Source organism: Phycodurus eques, chromosome 8 (genome assembly GCF_024500275.1).
Source record: "Phycodurus eques isolate BA_2022a chromosome 8, UOR_Pequ_1.1, whole genome shotgun sequence".
NCBI classification, from domain to species: domain Eukaryota; kingdom Metazoa; phylum Chordata; class Actinopteri; order Syngnathiformes; family Syngnathidae; genus Phycodurus; species Phycodurus eques.
This window is the reverse complement of record NC_084532.1, coordinates 3,957,187-3,975,500: the sequence shown is the minus strand read 5'-3', so window position 1 is coordinate 3,975,500 and position 18,314 is coordinate 3,957,187. Positions and strand designations below refer to the sequence as shown.

Here is an 18,314-nt window from a genome sequence, read left to right as displayed (position 1 = left end):
GGAAGGACCAATGAAACGGGGAGTGAGTTTACGGGATTCAGTTTCAAGCGGGAGGTCGTGAGAAGAAAGCCAGACAGATTGGTTGTATTTGTATTTGGGCGTCTGGGAGCGGTTGACCGGGTCAACACCGCATGGATGTCTTTCCACACTGCCTGGAATCTCTGGAGATGATGTAGCCCAAGAAGCGTACGGAGGAGAGGGGGAATTCGCACTTTTCAGGTTTAACATACAGACGGAGACACTGAATGACTTGGCGGACATGGATGCGGTGTTCTTCGGGGGAGCGGGAAAAAATGAGGATGTCATCGAGGTATACAAACACGAACCGGTTGAGCATGTCACGGAGGACGTCAGTAATAAATGTTTGGAAAACTACAGGGGCGTTGGTTCAACCGTTGGTTCAACCGAATGGCATGACCAGATACTCGAAGTGTCCGAGAGGGGTATTGAAGGCGGTCTTCCATTCGTCCCCTTCTCGGATATGGATGAGGTGGTAGGCGTTTCGTAGATCCAATTTGGTGAATACCTGGGCGTCACAGAGGGGTTCAAAGGAGGGGTCAATGAGGGGAAGCGGAGGTTTATTCTTCACGGTGATATCATTGAGACCACGGTAGTCAATACATGGCCGGAGAGTGGTGTCTTTCTTTTCAACAAAAAAGAAGCCGGCCCCAACTGGAGAAGAGGAAGGTCAAATGAGTCTGGAAGCCAGAGAGTCATGGATATAATCCTCCATTGTCCATTTCTCAGGTCGGGAAAGGCTGTAGAGACGGCTGGAGGGAAGAGGGGCCCCCGGCAGCACATTGCACAGTCATACAGGCGGTGGGGGCGTAGAGAAATGGCCAGGTCTTTGCGAAACACCGGAGAAAGATCATGATATTCTTCAGGGACTCCGGAGAGGTCAACGGCCATGGATGTGGGTGGCGGTTTACCAGAGGGATGTATAGCTGAGAGCTATATATAGGTATATATAGAGGCTTATATACCGGTGGTGATGAGGCTGATTGGAGCCAGGTGCTGAAAACAGAAAGGGGAGGGGGGAGAGAGAGAGAGAGAGAGGACGCAAAGCGCCCTCCCGGCTCCAATAATGGAACTGCAGGGCAGTATATGACAGTTGCCATTGAATGGGATCTTGTGTGGTTGTCATTCTCTTTGAAACCAGTCACTACTTCTGCTCAAAGCAGAACCTGTGCAGTTTAGAAATATAACTATTACTATAAAAATACATTGTTGAAATTGCTGTTGTGGAACATGGAGAAAAAAAAGCTTTCAATTACTTTTTTTTGTCTGCACTGCGTACTGCAATGGGAGTCTGCTGGATGCATAACCTGTAAGTTTAAAAAAACAAAATACATACGAATACTAGAGAATACTTTTTTATTGATGACGTGTTTTGCAAGGGTAAAAAAAAATTAATAAAAAAAATAAATTACCTTTCTCCTTCACAATCCTAAAAGACGTTCGACTCGCGGGTGTTGAATTCCTGCAAGATGGACGAAATGGAAAATTCAAATCACTACTGGCAACAGATGTTACATTGTAATGTGAACTAGTGTGACTAAATTATGTTTTCATCATTGTGAAAAAAAGTGGTGTTTCCGTTTTGCCCAGCATAAAACAGCATTAGTAATTAATGTTATAGTAATGAATAAATGGCATTATCATAGTCAGTCAAAAACAAATCAATGCACTGTGCATTATGTGCAAAGAGCAGATTCGCTATTATAGCAAAGCAAAGCAAATTCATTTATATAGTGCATTTCATACACAAGGTAACTCAATGTCCTTTATATGATTTAAAAGCATTTAAAAACAAAGGGGGGAAAAACAGCTTAAAACATTTAAAACAAAGATAAACATAAAAGTACAATTAAAACAGGGTACAATGCAAGAAATATTTAAAAGTGGAAATGCTCTATAAAGCATGAGGAAAAAAGTTTTTAACCTGGACTTAAAAACATTCACACTTGGGGCTGACTTTACTACTGTTAGCAACTTATTCCACTTGTGTACAGCATAATAGCTAAATGCTGCTTCACCATGATGGCTTTGGACTCTACTGCACAATTTGACCTGAGTCTGTAGATCTCAAAGCCCTACTGGATTTATGTTCCATTAGCATTTCTTTCATGTATTCAGGACCTAAACCATTTAGTGATTTATAGACCAGTAGCAGAACTTCAAAATATATTAAAAAGCTGAATGGGAGCCAGAGTAAAGACTTTAGAATTGGAGTAATATACTCTGACCTCTTTGTTCTGGTCAGAACCCGAGCTGCAGCATTCTGAATGCGGTGCAGCCGTTTAATGCTCTTTTGGGGGAGTCCAGTCAGAAGACCATTATAATAGTCAACTCTACTTCAGATAACAGCATGGATGAGCTTCTCCTGGTCAGTTGACAAACAGATTTAACCAGCAGATCTGTGGGGAAACAATCATTGGTGACATTGGTGTCATAATCTGCACTGGGAGCAGTAATGCAATGTTCGTAAAATATCAAAACAGCCATTTAAATTTGATGAAAACTGGGCACAGTTCTCGGCTTGCAGTAACTCTTCACTGCCAGCGGGTGTCACCCGTGTTCCAGCAATTGTCCCAGACCGCTTGTCCACTTTTGAAGAGAAAACAAAAATTGGTCCATTGAACTTGAGTTCCTTGTCACATTTGGGAAGCGGTTCTCCCATCATTTTGCTTGGCATCTCAGTTCTGCACAACAAAGGGTCTTGGTTGAAGGGAAACCCAGATTTCTAGGGGAGCTGTGAAATAGTTTAAGGTCCGGGGGACTTCAACCAGACTTTGTGTGACCGTCTGGCTCAGCGGGGCAGCAGGGAGGAATGCAGAGTTTATCATTCATTTGTGGGGGTTGCTGTTGGCACCTTGTTCCGTCAGGGCGTACTCACTACAAGGGAAGAAGCTGTTGGAATGTGTGCTAGCTTTACTTTGCATTGTTCGATGCAAAGTAAGGGAAGGAGATTTTTTCTTCCAGCTCCTACCGGAGGGAAGGAGCTGGAATAAGTGTTGACCAGGATGTGGAGGGTCCAAAAGGATTTTCCATGCTCTTGTCTTAGTTCTTGCAGCGTGCAGGTCCTCAAGGGTAGGTAGGGGCTTACATAATTTCAAGCAATTGTTTTTGTAACCAAGCCCCTTATTACAGTTACTTGAACAATAGTTGGACAAACTGTTATTGTTGACTTCCAATTTCAAAACTGGTTATCCATCACTTTGTTGTGTATACAGTATGTAATACTATGATGAGGCAATGAAACAGTCATATGGTTTCACAGTTATAATGGCCCTCAGATGGAAATGATACCAACAATATGGCCTTCAACAAAAATGAGTTTGACACTCCTGCCTTAGTATTTAGCAATAAATGACTGACTGACGTTTTTGGAAGTTCATGTAAATGTGTATTAATTGTCCATCAAAAGCAGAGACAACTTACCTGAAAGGCTAAGTAAAGTGATAAAAACATCTTGTAAATTTGACACACCACAGAAAAGAGTAGTGTTAACAAGCCGGACAAATTTGAAAGACAAAAAAAAAAAAGGAAATCGCAAAATATATGAAATCATGCTTCAAAATGGTTAAGAATTGAGACATTCTTTCAGCTTCGAGACACTGTGGTGATGTCGCTGAATACTCTGAATACCCTGCCCCTCGAAATGTCAGTCAAATACAGTGGTGCCTTGGGATACGAGTTTAATTTGTTTCATTGCCATGAGTTTATCTTAAAATACTCGTATCGCAAAACATACTCTATTTCCTCATTAAAATTAATGGAAATGCAATTAATCCCTTCCAGTCCCTCAAAAAACACCACCATTTTTTTAAACATGTTTTTAAAAAATAAAAGTATCAGTATATTGTACAATATAGTAATTAAAACACAATTGCAGAGAATGTAATGATATTAACTTGTTTATGCAGTGTAATCATGCCAAAAGTCACACACACACTGACGTTTGCACACTTGTGCCGATATAAATGCTCTCTCTCTCTCTGTCTCTCTCTCACTCTCTCGCTCTCTCCCGCTCTCTCCCCACACACTCACCCCCCCGCCACCAAAAAAAAAAACATTATTACACTTCAGGGAAGATGGATTTTTTCGAGTTATAGGTATAGTTTGATGGCTAACTGCACACTGTAGTAATAGAACTGGGCCAAGTTATTATGATTACAGAAGTGGCAAGTCTGCCAGATGGCCACTGCACGGAATTAGTGCGCTTGGTGTTAATAGAGTGAGGGAGGGGACTCATGCTAGAAAGTAGACGCCCCAGTCTTCTTTCGGGGCTAATTTTTAGCTAAGATGGTCAAAAACTGTTAAGTGCTTTACCTCAATAATTCAGTACTATATTGTTCTCTGTCTTTGGACATGTTTTCAACACTTATCTTCAAACCTAATTAATGTATTTAGTAAAAAAAAATACTTTACTGGGTCTTGCAATTTTATCACATCTTTCTCTCTTCTTTGCTTGTCAGTGGGATCCCAGGACAGTTTGTTGGAGATCACCTTCCGATCCACAGTGCCCCCAGTAATCTGTGACCCGATTACGCCTAAACCGGAAGTGTCTGCCCTGAACCTACCCCAGCTTTGCACCACTGACAGGGCCATTAATGCATTTGCATCTTCCAACGGGAGTCTGGGAAGCCCACTAGGTAGGGACCAACATGTTCTAAAACTGGAGTGTTTTCGTTTTCTCCCAGGACCCCCCGGGCCTCCACCACCTCTCCTCTCCTTACCTCTCCCTCCTCTTAAAAACAACAAGCCTGAGGTGACGGAGATGCCTGAAGTCATAGCACAGTTATCGTCTTGCAATGCTGACTCTCTGAGCTGCCGAGACTTTACTAGTTTTCGAGAGTCAGGCATTGTCTCAGAGTACGAGTCAAACACAGATGACAGTGATGGGAGGGAGGATGAAGGAGAGGAAGAAGAGGAGGTGATGGAATTCTTTGGTTGGGGAACAGAGGCAGAGACCCTGAAGCTGCTAAATGTTTTTAACAAACAGGTAACTCCCGACTGTCTGGGAGATGAAATAGCGGTGTAACACGCTAAACTGCTCTCCTGCTAGAGCTGACTTCAGAGACGGCGACAGCTAGAGATGATTTTTATTTCAGTAATTTCAACAACAACCCCAATTCCAATTAAGTTGGGACGTTAAACAAATAAAAACAGAATACAATGATTTGCAAATCATTTTCAACCTATATTTAATTGAATAGACTAAAAAGACAAGATATTTAATGTTCAAACTGGTCAACTTGATTGTTTTTAGCAAATAATCATTAACTTAGAATTTTATGGCTGCAACATGTTCCAAAAAAGCTGGGACAGGTGGCAAAAAAGACTGAGACTGCTCATCAAACACCTGTTTGGAACATTCCACAGGTGAACAGGCTAATTGGGAACAGGTGGGTGCCATGATTGGGTATAAAAGGAGCTTCCGTGAATTTCTGAGTCATTCATAAGCAAAAATGGGGCGAGGTTCACCTCTTTGTGAACAAGTGCGTGAGAAAATAGTCGAACAGTTTAAGGACAATGTCCCTCAATGTACAATTGCAAGGAATTTAGGAATTTCATCATCTACGGTCCATAATATCATCAAAAGGTTCCGGGAATCTGGAGAAATCACTGCATGTAAGCGGCAAGGCCGAAAACCAACATTAAATTCCTGTGACCTTCGATCCCTCAGGCGGCACAGCATCAATAACCGACATCAATGTGTAAAGGATATCACCACATAGGCTCAGGATCACTTCAGAAAACCAATGCCAGTAAATACAGTTCGGCGCTACATCTGTAAGTGCAACTTGAAACTCTACTATGCAAATAAAAAGCCATTTATCAACAACACCCAGAAAAGCCGCAGGGTTCTTTGGCCCCAAGCTCATCTATTGATGGACTGATACAAAGTGGAAAAGTGTTCTGTGGTCCGACGAGTCCACATTTCAAATTGTTTTTGGAAATTGTGAACGTCGTGTCCTCTGGGCCAAAGAGGAAAAGAACCATCTGGACTGTTATGGACGCAAAGTTCAAAAGCCAGCATCTGTTATGGTATGGGGCTGTGTTAGTGCCAATGGCATGGGTAACTTACACATCTGTGAAGGCACCATTAATGCTGAACGTTACATAGGTTTTGGAGAAACATATGCTGCCATCCAAGCAACATCTTTTTCATGGACACTCCTGCTTATTTCAGCAAAACAATGTCAAACCACATTCTGCACGTGTTACAACAGCATGGCTTCGTAGTAAAAAAGTGGACTGCCTGCAGTCCAGACCTGTCTCCCATTGAAAATGTGTGGCGCATTATGAACCTTAAAATACAACAACGGAGACCCCGGACTGTTGAACAGCTGAAGCTGTACATCGAGCAAGAATGGGAAAGAATTCCACCTACAAGCTTCAACAATTAGTGTCCTCAGTTCACAAACGTTTATTGAATGTTGTAAAAAGAAAAGGTGATATAACACAGTGGTAAACATGACCCTGTCCCAGCTTTTTTGGAACGTGTTGCAGCCATAAAATTCTAAGTTAATGATTATTTGCTAAAAACAATAGTTTATCAGTTTGAACATTAAATATCTTGTCTTTGTAGTGTATTCAATTAAATATAGGTCGAACATGATTTGCAAATCATTGTATTGTTTAACACAAAGTCCCAACTTCATTGAAATTGGGGTTGTACATTGTAGATAAGACATGTCATGGACTAATCTCTGCCACACAAACCAATGCACTTGAATATTGTTTCCTTATTGTAATATAGGGTGTCAGTAAGTCCTGTCCAACTACAGTATGATAATATGCAGACATAATTTTGTTGCAATTGCTTAAGGAGAATTGAACATCCATTTCTTTGGGAGCTTAAACTACCGATAACTTTTACCCTGTACATATTGGCATTAAATCACAGTATGCCTCTTTTACTCTTGTCTTTCAAATTACTTAAATTACTACTTGAAAAAAATTGAATTCATGAATTAACTTCCTGTGTTGAGCATGTGAGAATCAATCTTAATTATTCATATCTGACCATTGAACAATGACACAGGTGCATCCACTGACGTAATTCATAAGAACATTTATTAAGTGCCGAATATCCAGTGAAATGCTGTGTATCCTTCTGTCAGAAGTTCTTCTTTAATCTCTGCGTATATTTTTCTCTCTCACTAAAGCTTGCAAGCTAACTCATGGACAAATATTATAGATACTTGGTCAACACACATGGAGCCTGATTTACTAAGCTCCCAAATAGTGGGCACTAAATTTTGTGTTCGTTCACTCTAACAGATTATGCACCCTGTGAGCAACAGGTATAAAAATAGTTGAAGACCACCTTATTTTTTAGGTTTTGCACTTTAGGTGGAGCACTTGAGGGAGCACTGCAAAATGACGTTTGAAGGAATAGAACTGGAAGTGTTAGTGGAAGAGGCATACACACACATTAACTAGTTACAGAAAAGCAATCTATTGCTCCAATACTTTTATTGAAGACAGCAACTGCATAAAAGTCTTGTTTTGTTTGATTTGAACTCTCCGTAAGTGCATCTGAATTGGATATACTGTATCTGCCCATCCTGTGGAACATTACAACTCGGGACAGCACACCTGAAAACTACTCTGGGATAGGCCAGTACCAGCTATCACATTGCGCTGAAAGCAAATGACACAGATCCAAGGAAATGCAGGGTTGAAAGGACTTTTGTCTTGGTGATATGGCACTCCTTCTTGTGACTGACTGCAAGTAGCCCTTAACTCATTCAGATGCTCCAGATTACATTGCTGAATAGACAATACGTAACGATAATTTTAGTTTTTTGCATTTCAAAAATTTTTTACAGAAGCGTATAAGTCCACCCGATCACCTCTCATTTGCGCTGTGCTGGCACTGCTGTGCGTACAGGTTGGGACTTGCCTTTCAGACGCTGTATTTGAATATACAAAATGAGCCATTGCAATTCGTTTCAGGTTTCGTAACAAAAAAATTACACATGCTAAGTTCATCTCTTTTTATGTGCTTCAAAGAAAACGCAAAATGAGCTGCATGGTAATATTGCCTGTGCGGTGGACACAATACTGGTCGCGCATGGTTAGTAGATCAGCTTCCACATGTTTGCGTATGCAATCACGTTTGCGCCCATTTTTGCATGCATAAACCTTTAGTTAATCAGGCCCATAGCAGCCAGTCAGTTTATGTAATACTGTATAAGGTTGTCTGCTCTTACCATTATAAACTATGGCTGTGAAACTCACGCGAAAAGCAAAATTGAAGCAAAAAAAAAGCAAAATTGCTTTCATTGTGACCTATCTGAAAATATCTCCTGAATAATAATAATAATAACTTCAGTAACTACCTAAATATTGGCCATTTCTAATATATATATATATATATATATATATATATATATATATATATATATATATATATATATATATATATATATATATATATATATATATATATAAACACGTACACTTTTTTTCTCATTGTCTGACATGAAATTAGAATAAACCTTTCCTGTTTTACGGTCAAATAGAATTTCCAAAATTATTTCAATTTGCTAAATGCTAGAATAATGAGAGAAGGATTTTTTTAGGCAATTTTTTTATTACTTTTGTCCAAGTCAGATGTTTATATACAGTAAGATTACTTTGCCTTTAAACAATTTGGGGAAAACCCAGATGATGATGTCATGTCTATGGAAGCTTCTGACAGGTTTATTGACAACATTTGAGTTAGAGACACAAGAAAAGCAAACGACCTTGTGAAGATGCTGGCTGGACTTGGTAAGAGTTAGGGTTGGGAATGATAAACCGATGCGACCAGATATCCATTCATAAAGGCAAGCGATACCACTGTATCGGTAGCAGACTCCTTTATCGATACAAAATCTGCCAGGAATTTAACTTAACTTTAATTTAAATGTAACTGTTTGGCCATAATGAGCATCGTTAAGTTTGGAGGAAAAAGTGGGAAGCTTGCAAGCCTGAGAATACCATCCCAACTGGTAAATACAGTATGAGGGTAGCAGCATCATGTTGTGGGGTTGTTTTACTACTGGAAGGACTGGTGCTCTTCACAAAAAAGATGGGATTATGAGGAAAGAACATTATGTGGATATACTGAAGCAATATATCAAGGAATCAGCCAGGAGTAAGTTAAAGCTTGGTCGCAAATGGGTCTTCAAAATGGACATTGACCAAAAGCATACTGCCAAATTGGTTACAAAGTGGTTAATAGCAAAGTCAGTGTTTTGGAGTGATCTCAATCCAATTAAAAAAACGATGGACAGACCTGAAAAGGCATGAGAGAGAGAGGTGGTGTCCAAACTTTACTCAGTTACACCAGTTCTGTCAGGGGGAATGGACCAAAGTTCCTGGAAAGTTTTGTGTGAAGCTTGTTGAAGGATATTCAAATGTTTGCCCCAAATCATACAGTTTAAAGGCAATGGCACCAAATCCTAATGAAATGTATGTAAATTTTGGATTTGAAGAAAGTAATGAAAAAAATGTCCAAACAAAAAAAATCCTTCTCTCAATATTCTGGCATTTAGCAAATAGAAATAATTTGGTAATCCAAATTGACCAAAACAGGGAAAGCTTTCGTCTGATTTCATGTCAGACAGTGATAAAATAAAGCAAGTGTGTCTTTTTTTTAATAGAGTATGTATACTTCTGGTTTTGACTTTACCAACATGTATGTTTTCTACATCATAATGTGAAACTACTGAGTTGCTCTCTTCTTGTCATACTTCCTTAATCCGGACTGCTCATAATTCCTTTTTAATTTATGCAAAGTAGTGCTCACTTGGACCTTGAGAAACATTGTTTGTTCGTCTTTTTCATCCCTTAATCTTAACTCTTAGTGCCAGCACACTGGCTTTCACATCAGAGCCAAATGTGTTCGTTTGTGTATATGGCTTTGTATGGCCCCTGGTTATATACAGTAATAAACTATCCATTCTTATGGAAGCATTATTTAATTAATTTATCTTGTCTCCTGTGTTCACAGTTTTGTTGTTTTGTTTTGAGTTATCAATATTTGCCCCAGATATGCTGTGCCAAAGCATTCACTATCTTTATGCAAAGGTTTTGGAAACAATTCGGATATGTTTCCGGAAACTTGTAGGTTTACAATCACAGAATTGGGACAGTCTTCCTCAGAAAGTGCAGAATGTCCACATCTTTTCTATACCTTTTGTCATGTTGTGTGGGGTGTTTTCCCCCACTGAATAATGCTATAGCAGTGTGGCCACTGTGGCTTGCTGGGTTTAATGGGCTTCCTTGCAATAGCCACTTCTTTAGCCAGCTAACAAGCTAGAATCAAGCGCCTTCTGTGGGCTCTTGTACCATACACATGATTACCTTCATCCTGTCAAGACGTACAGTATCTGCCTACATATTGTCCAGTTAATAAATACAGAAGGTATGCTAAGCTAGGGATGGGCATTTGGTCAAACCAAATTTAGTTTTGGGAAAACTAGCAATCAATTAATGCATAATTTGCAAACCGAATTTGATCAGTAAGAAAGAACAAATATTCTTTGTTGACACAAAATAGTCAGTCCCACAAATGTAACCACTGTTCAAGTCAAATTTAAAATGTACTTGCTCTTTGTGGTACTAGGTGTTGTCACAGAAAATTATGTTCAAAATATTTTAATGTTAAGTAGGTAAGTAAGTAAGTTTTATTTATATAGCCCTTTTTAAAACATGCAGTTACAAAGCACTTTACAACAGGGGTCTCCAATCCTTTTGTAAAGAGAGCCAGATTTGGTGAGGTGAAAATGTGGGGGGCCGACCATTTAGCCTGACATTCTTTTTTACATTACACCAATAAATCTAAACAAATTTTAGCAAACCAGTCTGCCTTTCATATTTGACTTTTTTAATTTAAATTTCAAGATTCTTAAACATGTCTTTTGGTTCATTTGAAACATGACATATCATTGACAATTCAATGTTCACTGAACTTTTAAAGTTCAAAAACAGGGAAATAAGTAACAGTATTCACCAGTGCAAATTACATTTCAAACATGAAATACTACCACTGGCAATTAAATGTTCTCTGAAATTTGAATTCAATAACGGGGAAATATGTAACCCAGTGCAGGGTTCATTTGAAACATGGCATATCGTTGAAAATAAATCTTCACTGAACTTTTAAAGTTCAAAAACAGGGAAATAAGTCATCTTATTCAGAAGTGGTTTTGATCCTAATAAAACAAAATTAATTCACTGAGATTTTTATATTAGTCATTGTAAATGACAGACTACTTGCCTGCATTAATGTGAAGGGTGATACTGAGATCTGGATTGCAGCACAAAGGCCAGGTCTGGCTCAATGGCAGTGGTATTGATGCGCAAGATGTCACGCAGGTGAGAGTCAGTTAGTCTCGCACGCAGCTCTTGTTAAAGTTCATAATCGAGAATGTCTTCTCACACAAATACGTCGATCCAAACTAGCTCTGCATTTTCTTAGCAAATGTTCGAATCTCATGGAACCTTCCTTCATCCAACTGTCGGTAAAGGTTGGTGAGAGAGAGCTGCTGGTGTTGACTGCGGCTCTCGGCGTCACACTGCAGTTCAATAAGCTCCAGCTGCAACTGGTCAGGAGCATCATCAGGTTCCACGGAGAAAGGTGAGGAAAAAAGCGTGATCTCCTTCTCAATAGCTGCAAAATCCCAAAAGTGTTGCCGGAACTCTTCAGCCAGAGATAGAATGTCTGCTGCATATACTTCCTCATTTGCACACTGATCTTGTTCTGTGGGAAATCAGAATCATCTTTATTTGCCAAGTATGTCCAAAAAACACACAATGAATTTGTCTCCGGTAGTTGGAGCCGCTCTAGTACGACAACAGACAGTCAATTGACAGAGAACACTTTTGAGACATAAAGACATTGAGAAAAAGTCACTGAGCAATAAAGGGTTGCTAGTTATCTGGTAATGCCGGTACAACTTATTTTTTTGTAAAAGTTTACAACATACACATGCAAAGTTGAACAGGTTAAAAAAGACATTATGAATGAATGTGCTTGGGCTTAGACCACAAATTCCTGTTCAAAAAACAATGGTGAACACATTTTTCCATTATGACAGCACTTAAAATTACGCCTACATGTGGCTGTTAAATGACTGTGTCATGCTTTTTGATCCATTCATCTTTGTTTTTGCTATTAATAAACTTACAATGCTTATTTGTTTGAGTCCTGCAGTAAGCCCCTCAGTATTTATGATACTTATGTGCCTTTGTGTAATGATGTGGTGCACATTCACAAGTCACAACAGCATATGGTTTTAAACAAAAACAAGGGTCTAAACAGTTTTGTGTTCTTCAGCATCCATTGGTAACTTAGTAACTCTCTAGCACATGCACACACACAGTCCAGTCTTCTGGGTGAAATTAAAATTAGTTTCATGGTAAAAAAAAAAAAAAGTAATATATATTTTTTAAATAAATAAATAATAATTATAATGGCACATTGAGGTTTCTTGAACAATTATCTTCAATATACAATAAATTGTAAATTATCTGAAAATAGTATAGAGACGGATTTCTGGTTGTAAGGTTTTGCTATGTATCAGTCACAAATGACACACCTTTTGCTGTGCTTCTTGAATACAAACTTCAACCCACAATCAATTCCCCTGCGCTTTGACCAAGGTATTTCTAATAGGACCTCAGTAAGTCTGCACACCATTGCAAACTATGTCAAGGAACTGGGTGGAAATCTTTGCCAGACAAAGTGTTTATACTATATAGTCAGTGTTAGCAAATAAACAAATTAAAAGGAAGCAAAGTTTGTACATTCTGCATGCACTGTGCATTGTTGGTTAGTAAGGGTCACCTGTTACATAGGAAATGGGATGTTAAATGCAATTAAAAAACAAGTGTGTGTCTTGATTGGATTGTGGAAAACATGAATGTACTGTTTCTGTAGGGTTGAAAAGCTTAACTTTACTTCTGGAGCACAAAACGTTCATCACAGTGTAAAAACAATTAGTCTGGAGTTGGTCACAGTAGACAACCCATCAAAGCAATGCCCAAAGGCATGTACATAAAAAAGGTAACCCCTAAACAAAAATATATCCTTTGACTTAAGAACTAATAATCATACACAGTTTGAACTATGCGAATCAAAAAAATATTTAAGAATTGGGGAAAAAAAACATTTACTCCAACAATACGACTGAAATATTACATATCTACTGTTTTTCAGTTGTTTTTATCATTGCAAGACAAAAGGATCAACACCTTTGTTTTACAAGGCTGGTGTCTTGTAGCTGAATAGTCTGTTATAATCAATTTAATGTTTATGTGCTACTGATTGCATTTTTTGGCTGCTGCCCTCCACATGATTATACTCTCATTCCTTGGAGCTATTTTTTCTTCGGGACATTGGGTGAACTGTTGATTCATATCGTGATTCTACCAACAACTGTGCTGTTAAAATATTCTTCTTGAGGGTGGCTTTTCATTTTCGGCCTTGCATTTGGCATAAACACGTCGAGCTTTTGAACCAGAAAGAACCTCAGTAAAGTTATTCTCTACATTTGCTTCTGGGTGTATGGCTTTGATCATAACAAAATGCAGCGCAAGAGACTATAATGAGCTAAGAATTTATTTGATACGTAATCCCAATCATGTTGTGTTCTGGGTGGGAATAGCAAAATTAGCAAATGATTCATAGTGCAGCTGTGGGCTTATCTTCATGCCTTTTGTCTCTCTGTCCATACATCTTTGACTGGATGTAAAATGAGATGAAAATCTGTATTAACTCCAATTAGGCAGAGTGTGAACTAAGTAAAATTAAATAATTTGTGTGTGTGTGTGTGTGTGTGTGTGTGTGTGTGTGTGTGTGTGTGTGTGTGTGTGTACGTACAGAGTACGGATGGAAATTGATAAGATTTTTACGATTCCATTTTTCATACTGCTTTACCTATTCTATCCTTTATCGATTTTCAAATTTTTTAGTTTGGGGGAGAAGAAAATGTCAAGCGGACTTTAAATACATTAAAAAAATTATTAAATGAATAATATTTTTTAAAAAAACACTGGCTGGGTATTCATGCTTCTCACAATCATAAACATGTTATAATTGAGTCACTGATGGTGTAGTGGTACACTCGCCTGACTTTGGTGCGGGCAGCGTGGGCTCAGTTCCCATTCGGTGACGGTGTAAGTTTGAGTGTGAATGTGTCCTGTGATTGACTGGCGACCAGTTCAGGGTGTAGTCCGCCTTTCTCCCGAAGTCAGCTGGGATAGGCTCCAGCGACCCTAACCAGGATAAGCGGTGTTGAAAATGGATGGATGGATGTTATAATTGAAGAAAAACAATATGCCGCAGTGCGGGTTTTGTATGCAAATTTCTGCCTCGTAAACGCACCCTGAACACACCATGTGTGTCTTGCAGCAAGTTTGTGACATACTGTATGGTCTTGTGCCCTCCTTGAGCATGCTTCAAGCTTTTTCCTGACACCTCATTTGGAGTTTACTTTCGAACTAAGTGCACAACAAAAGCAATTACACACATTGTAACTTTTCTTCTACTTTTTTGTTTTGTTTTTTAGCTTACAGTAAACCTGTAGCTCCATGCATGCATCGCACCACACTGCCCCCCTAAGAGGCAAAGGTAGACTTCCGGTCGCAGGTTCTGGCACGGTGAATTTTAATGTAACACCTGGAAAGCCTTCTTTCAAGTAATTCTCAGTCATGTCGGGAGATACTCCGAGCTAGCAGAGCTGCCGCTAATGTTTACGCCGCTCTTACGTTACTCTGCTGCTCACTGTAACGTAACGTTAGTAGTTGTTGTGAGATGGAGAGCACTGGGATGTTTATTACAATTTTTGGGAGGGTTTTCTGCCTTTACCTTCGACACATGAGTTTTGCTCTCCGGAGCTTCTCCACACGAGAAACCTTTTTTCTCTCCAGCGTGTTTTTGTGAAGAGAGCTTCCGGTTCAGAGGGGCTCTGCCCCTTACTCGTGCTGTGGCTGCTTAACCAATCAAATGGCGCCGTGGGTAGAACAATGTTGAGGACAGAAATGGCAGGAGAGACAGAGAAGCGTAGCTACATCTGAGCCGAAATAACCCAGTTGTAAATTAATTTCTTGATAGTGGTACGTCAGATTTAAAAAAATAATAATTAAAAAATAAATAAATAAATAAAAATAAAAACATACCGATGTTGATATATGTAAAACTTCCAAATATCGGTGCCGACAATCGGTCAATCTCTAGTTTTCCGTCGTGTGTTTACTGTTTACTGCTGCTTTTGGTGTCAATATGGCACCCTTACTCAGAATGGTTAGAGTGATGTCGCCTATTAATACTACTTGCAGGTCAAGCTTTTGACAAATGTCAGTTGGTCTACATGTTGCTGTTTAATGTTTGCAGTGATGTCATTATTAGATAAGAGAATCTCTTGACAATTCAGAAAACGATTCCAAGGAGTGGTTAACTTTTGAACTGTTCTCACCGATTCTTGCTTTCGATTCCCATCCCCAGTACAGAGTGTTCGCAGCAATAGTGGGGGATAGGGAGCGAGCCCTGTCGCAAATAGCGAAGATCTGAGAGTAATTGATGACCCCCAAAACAGCGTAAACGTGAAGCTGATGTCTTGGGACAGGGATAATGTCTGCAGTTTGAAAATATCTTTATTTGCAAAGCGACAACAATGCAACAGCGACTTGTAATATCTATAAATTGAGCTTTTGCTTGAAACTGAGGTTGCTTTTGTTTGTTTCAATACTAGACTAGTTGTTCTATATTCCTCACTACACTGAAATGGACTTCATTTGTTTTGTATTTGGGACTGAATGTGATGCTACCTATTAGAATTGGAATTAAGTGCTCTAGTTTTACTACAATATTCCACTCTTTTAAATTGATTATTTGACCATTTAAGTAAATGTTTATTTTGTGACCGCACTAACTTGAGTTTCTGACATTTTTTAGATTTTGGTTTGTTTGTTTAACACACGATATTTAATTTGGGACGGCACGGTGGCCGACTGGTTAGAGCGTCAGCCTTACAGTTTTGAGGAGCGCGGTTCAATCTCTGTGTGGAGTTTGCATGTTCTCCCCGTGCCTGCGTGGGTTTTCTCCGGGCACTCCGGTTTCCTCCCACATCCCAAAAACATGCATAAATTGGAGACTCTAAATTGCCCGTAGGTGTGAATGTGAGTGCGAATGGTTGATTGTTTGTATGTGCCCTGTGATTGGCTGGCAACCAGTTCAGGGTGTACCCCGCCTCCTGCCCGGTGATAGCTGGGATAGGCTCCAGCACGCTCGCGACCCTAGTGAGGAGAAGCGGCTCAGAAAATGGAAGGATGGATTTAATTTGGTTGCATCGTGGCGGCACGGCGGACGATTGGCTAGCACATCCGCCTCACAGTTCTGAGGACTCTGGTGCAAATCCCGGCCACGCCTGTGTGGCATTTGTATGTTCTCCCCGTTCCTGCGTGAGTTTTCTCCGGGTACCCCGGTTTCCTCCCACATCCCAAAAACATGCATGGTAGGTTGATTGAAGACTCTAAATGGCCCATAGGTGTGTATGTGAGTGCTAATGGTTGTTTGTTTATATGTGCCCTGGCTGGTGTCCAGTTCAGGGTGTACTCCACCTCTCGCCCGAAGATACCTGGGATAGGCTCCAGCCCTCCCAGCATTACATTTTTTTTTTTTTTTTTTTTTTTTACAATTTAAGGGCGTTACCAGGTTTCTTAATAAAAGGTCTCCGACATTTTTCAATCAAAATACTCAAGCACCCATATTACTGTACAGTGAGAAATTATTGTTTTGCAGTATATTTAAAAGCAATGTATACAAGAATAATTGATTTTCCCAAGAGTCAATGTGTATCGAACCGAAAACCGTGACCACAAAACTGAGATACGAACCGAACCGTGAATTTTGTAACTCATTCTGTTATGTTGTATTTGTTTCACTGATTGTGTAGTGGTACAATGACCTGACTTTGGTGCAGGCAGCATGGGTTCTATTCCAATCAGTGTATGTATGAATGAGGATAAACAGTATAGAAAACGGATGGATGTAATGGTTGTTGCTGTCTGGAATTTCTTGGTGTTGAGGTTTTCTGGTTTGCTCTGAATACAATATTTTGTTTAACAGATAGATAATGAACTTTTGCTTGCAAGAGATCTGGAACTGACATGAAATCAAAGAGCATAGGAACATTACTGTAATGGTGTTTTAGTTTTTCAGACCAGTATTCCTAACTGAGATTAAGCATCAGAGGTTATGTTCCCTTTAATTAGAGTAGATGATGTGATATGGCTGCATTGTGGTCTGGTTGGCCTGTAGACAGGCGATGATTGGAAGGCAATAATACTAGAATTCACTGAAGCCTTTGAAACAAGACTCAATTATAGCTAAACTGTAAACAATGTTTTCCTCCGGAGGTAATTATGAATTTTTGTCACACAAGATACAAGCTATGAATGTTCCAGTGATGATCATTTGGTCTGATCAGTACTTTGGGCAGGATTGAAATGTCTCAACACCAAACAGATAAATTGGTACTAATGTCTGCGGTTGAGTCCAACCTAAGGTAATTTTATATCAGTGGCGTTAATACTAAGCCAAGGTTGTATTGGAAGGGTGTCTTTGGGATTTAGAAAACCCTCAGTAAAATATTTTTTTTCACTTTTTTAGTGCAGCTTCCACTTCCTCCTTTTATTCTACCAACAACAGGAAACTAAACAATTTTAGCTAATTAGATGTGGTGAACCTGCCCAGCAGATGTTGTTAGACTGAGATGGAGGTATGAAGGACAGAGATTACGTAACACAATATGATATCCTTTTCAATTATTTTGGCGAAGACCAAGCAGATTGTCTAGCAATGGGAAAACAAAATACAAATTGAGGATGTAGAATTAAGTCGAACACAATCCTTTCTGGGACACTTGCTAGCCTTCAGTGTGATCAGATTTTGAAACATACAACCCTATTCACATGGATCTGCAAAAATGCAGCAAAATTACAGATCCTTCCAGAAATAAAGCAGTTAGAGGGTAAGCTATAGTTTGCATGTTTTTTTTATTTTGTTATTTCGACCTGTGTATCCTAAAATCTTAATGCGAGAACTCATTAATGACCAATCTGGTGACTAATGAGCAACCGGCAGTGAATATCGTCACCCGTGTACTGTATTGGTTAAGCACATTTGCAACCCCAACTGACATGCTACTATAAATTGTACCTCATGTTATTACCGGATTGTGACAGTGAAAATGTATCATTAGCGCGTACAGCCGTGACGGGGCAACTAACGACCCTCCCCTAAAGCCACA

At 39.4% G+C, this 18,314-nt stretch overlaps 1 protein-coding gene across 6 annotated transcripts in view; it reads left to right on the top strand.

The window, feature by feature from the left end:
• Nucleotides 1-18,314, top strand: part of LOC133406105 (carboxyl-terminal PDZ ligand of neuronal nitric oxide synthase protein-like) — a 137,089-nt gene that overhangs the window by 85,890 nt on the left and 32,885 nt on the right. For all 6 annotated transcript variants that reach the window (XR_009769026.1, XM_061683410.1, XM_061683412.1 and 3 more), the window contains one exon: nucleotides 4,479-4,655. Coding sequence is in view for 5 of the 6 variants with exons in the window: in XM_061683410.1 (XP_061539394.1) it covers nucleotides 4,479-4,655 (177 nt within the window). In the remaining variant the exon portion in view is untranslated. The remainder of the gene's footprint in view (nucleotides 1-4,478; nucleotides 4,656-18,314) is intronic.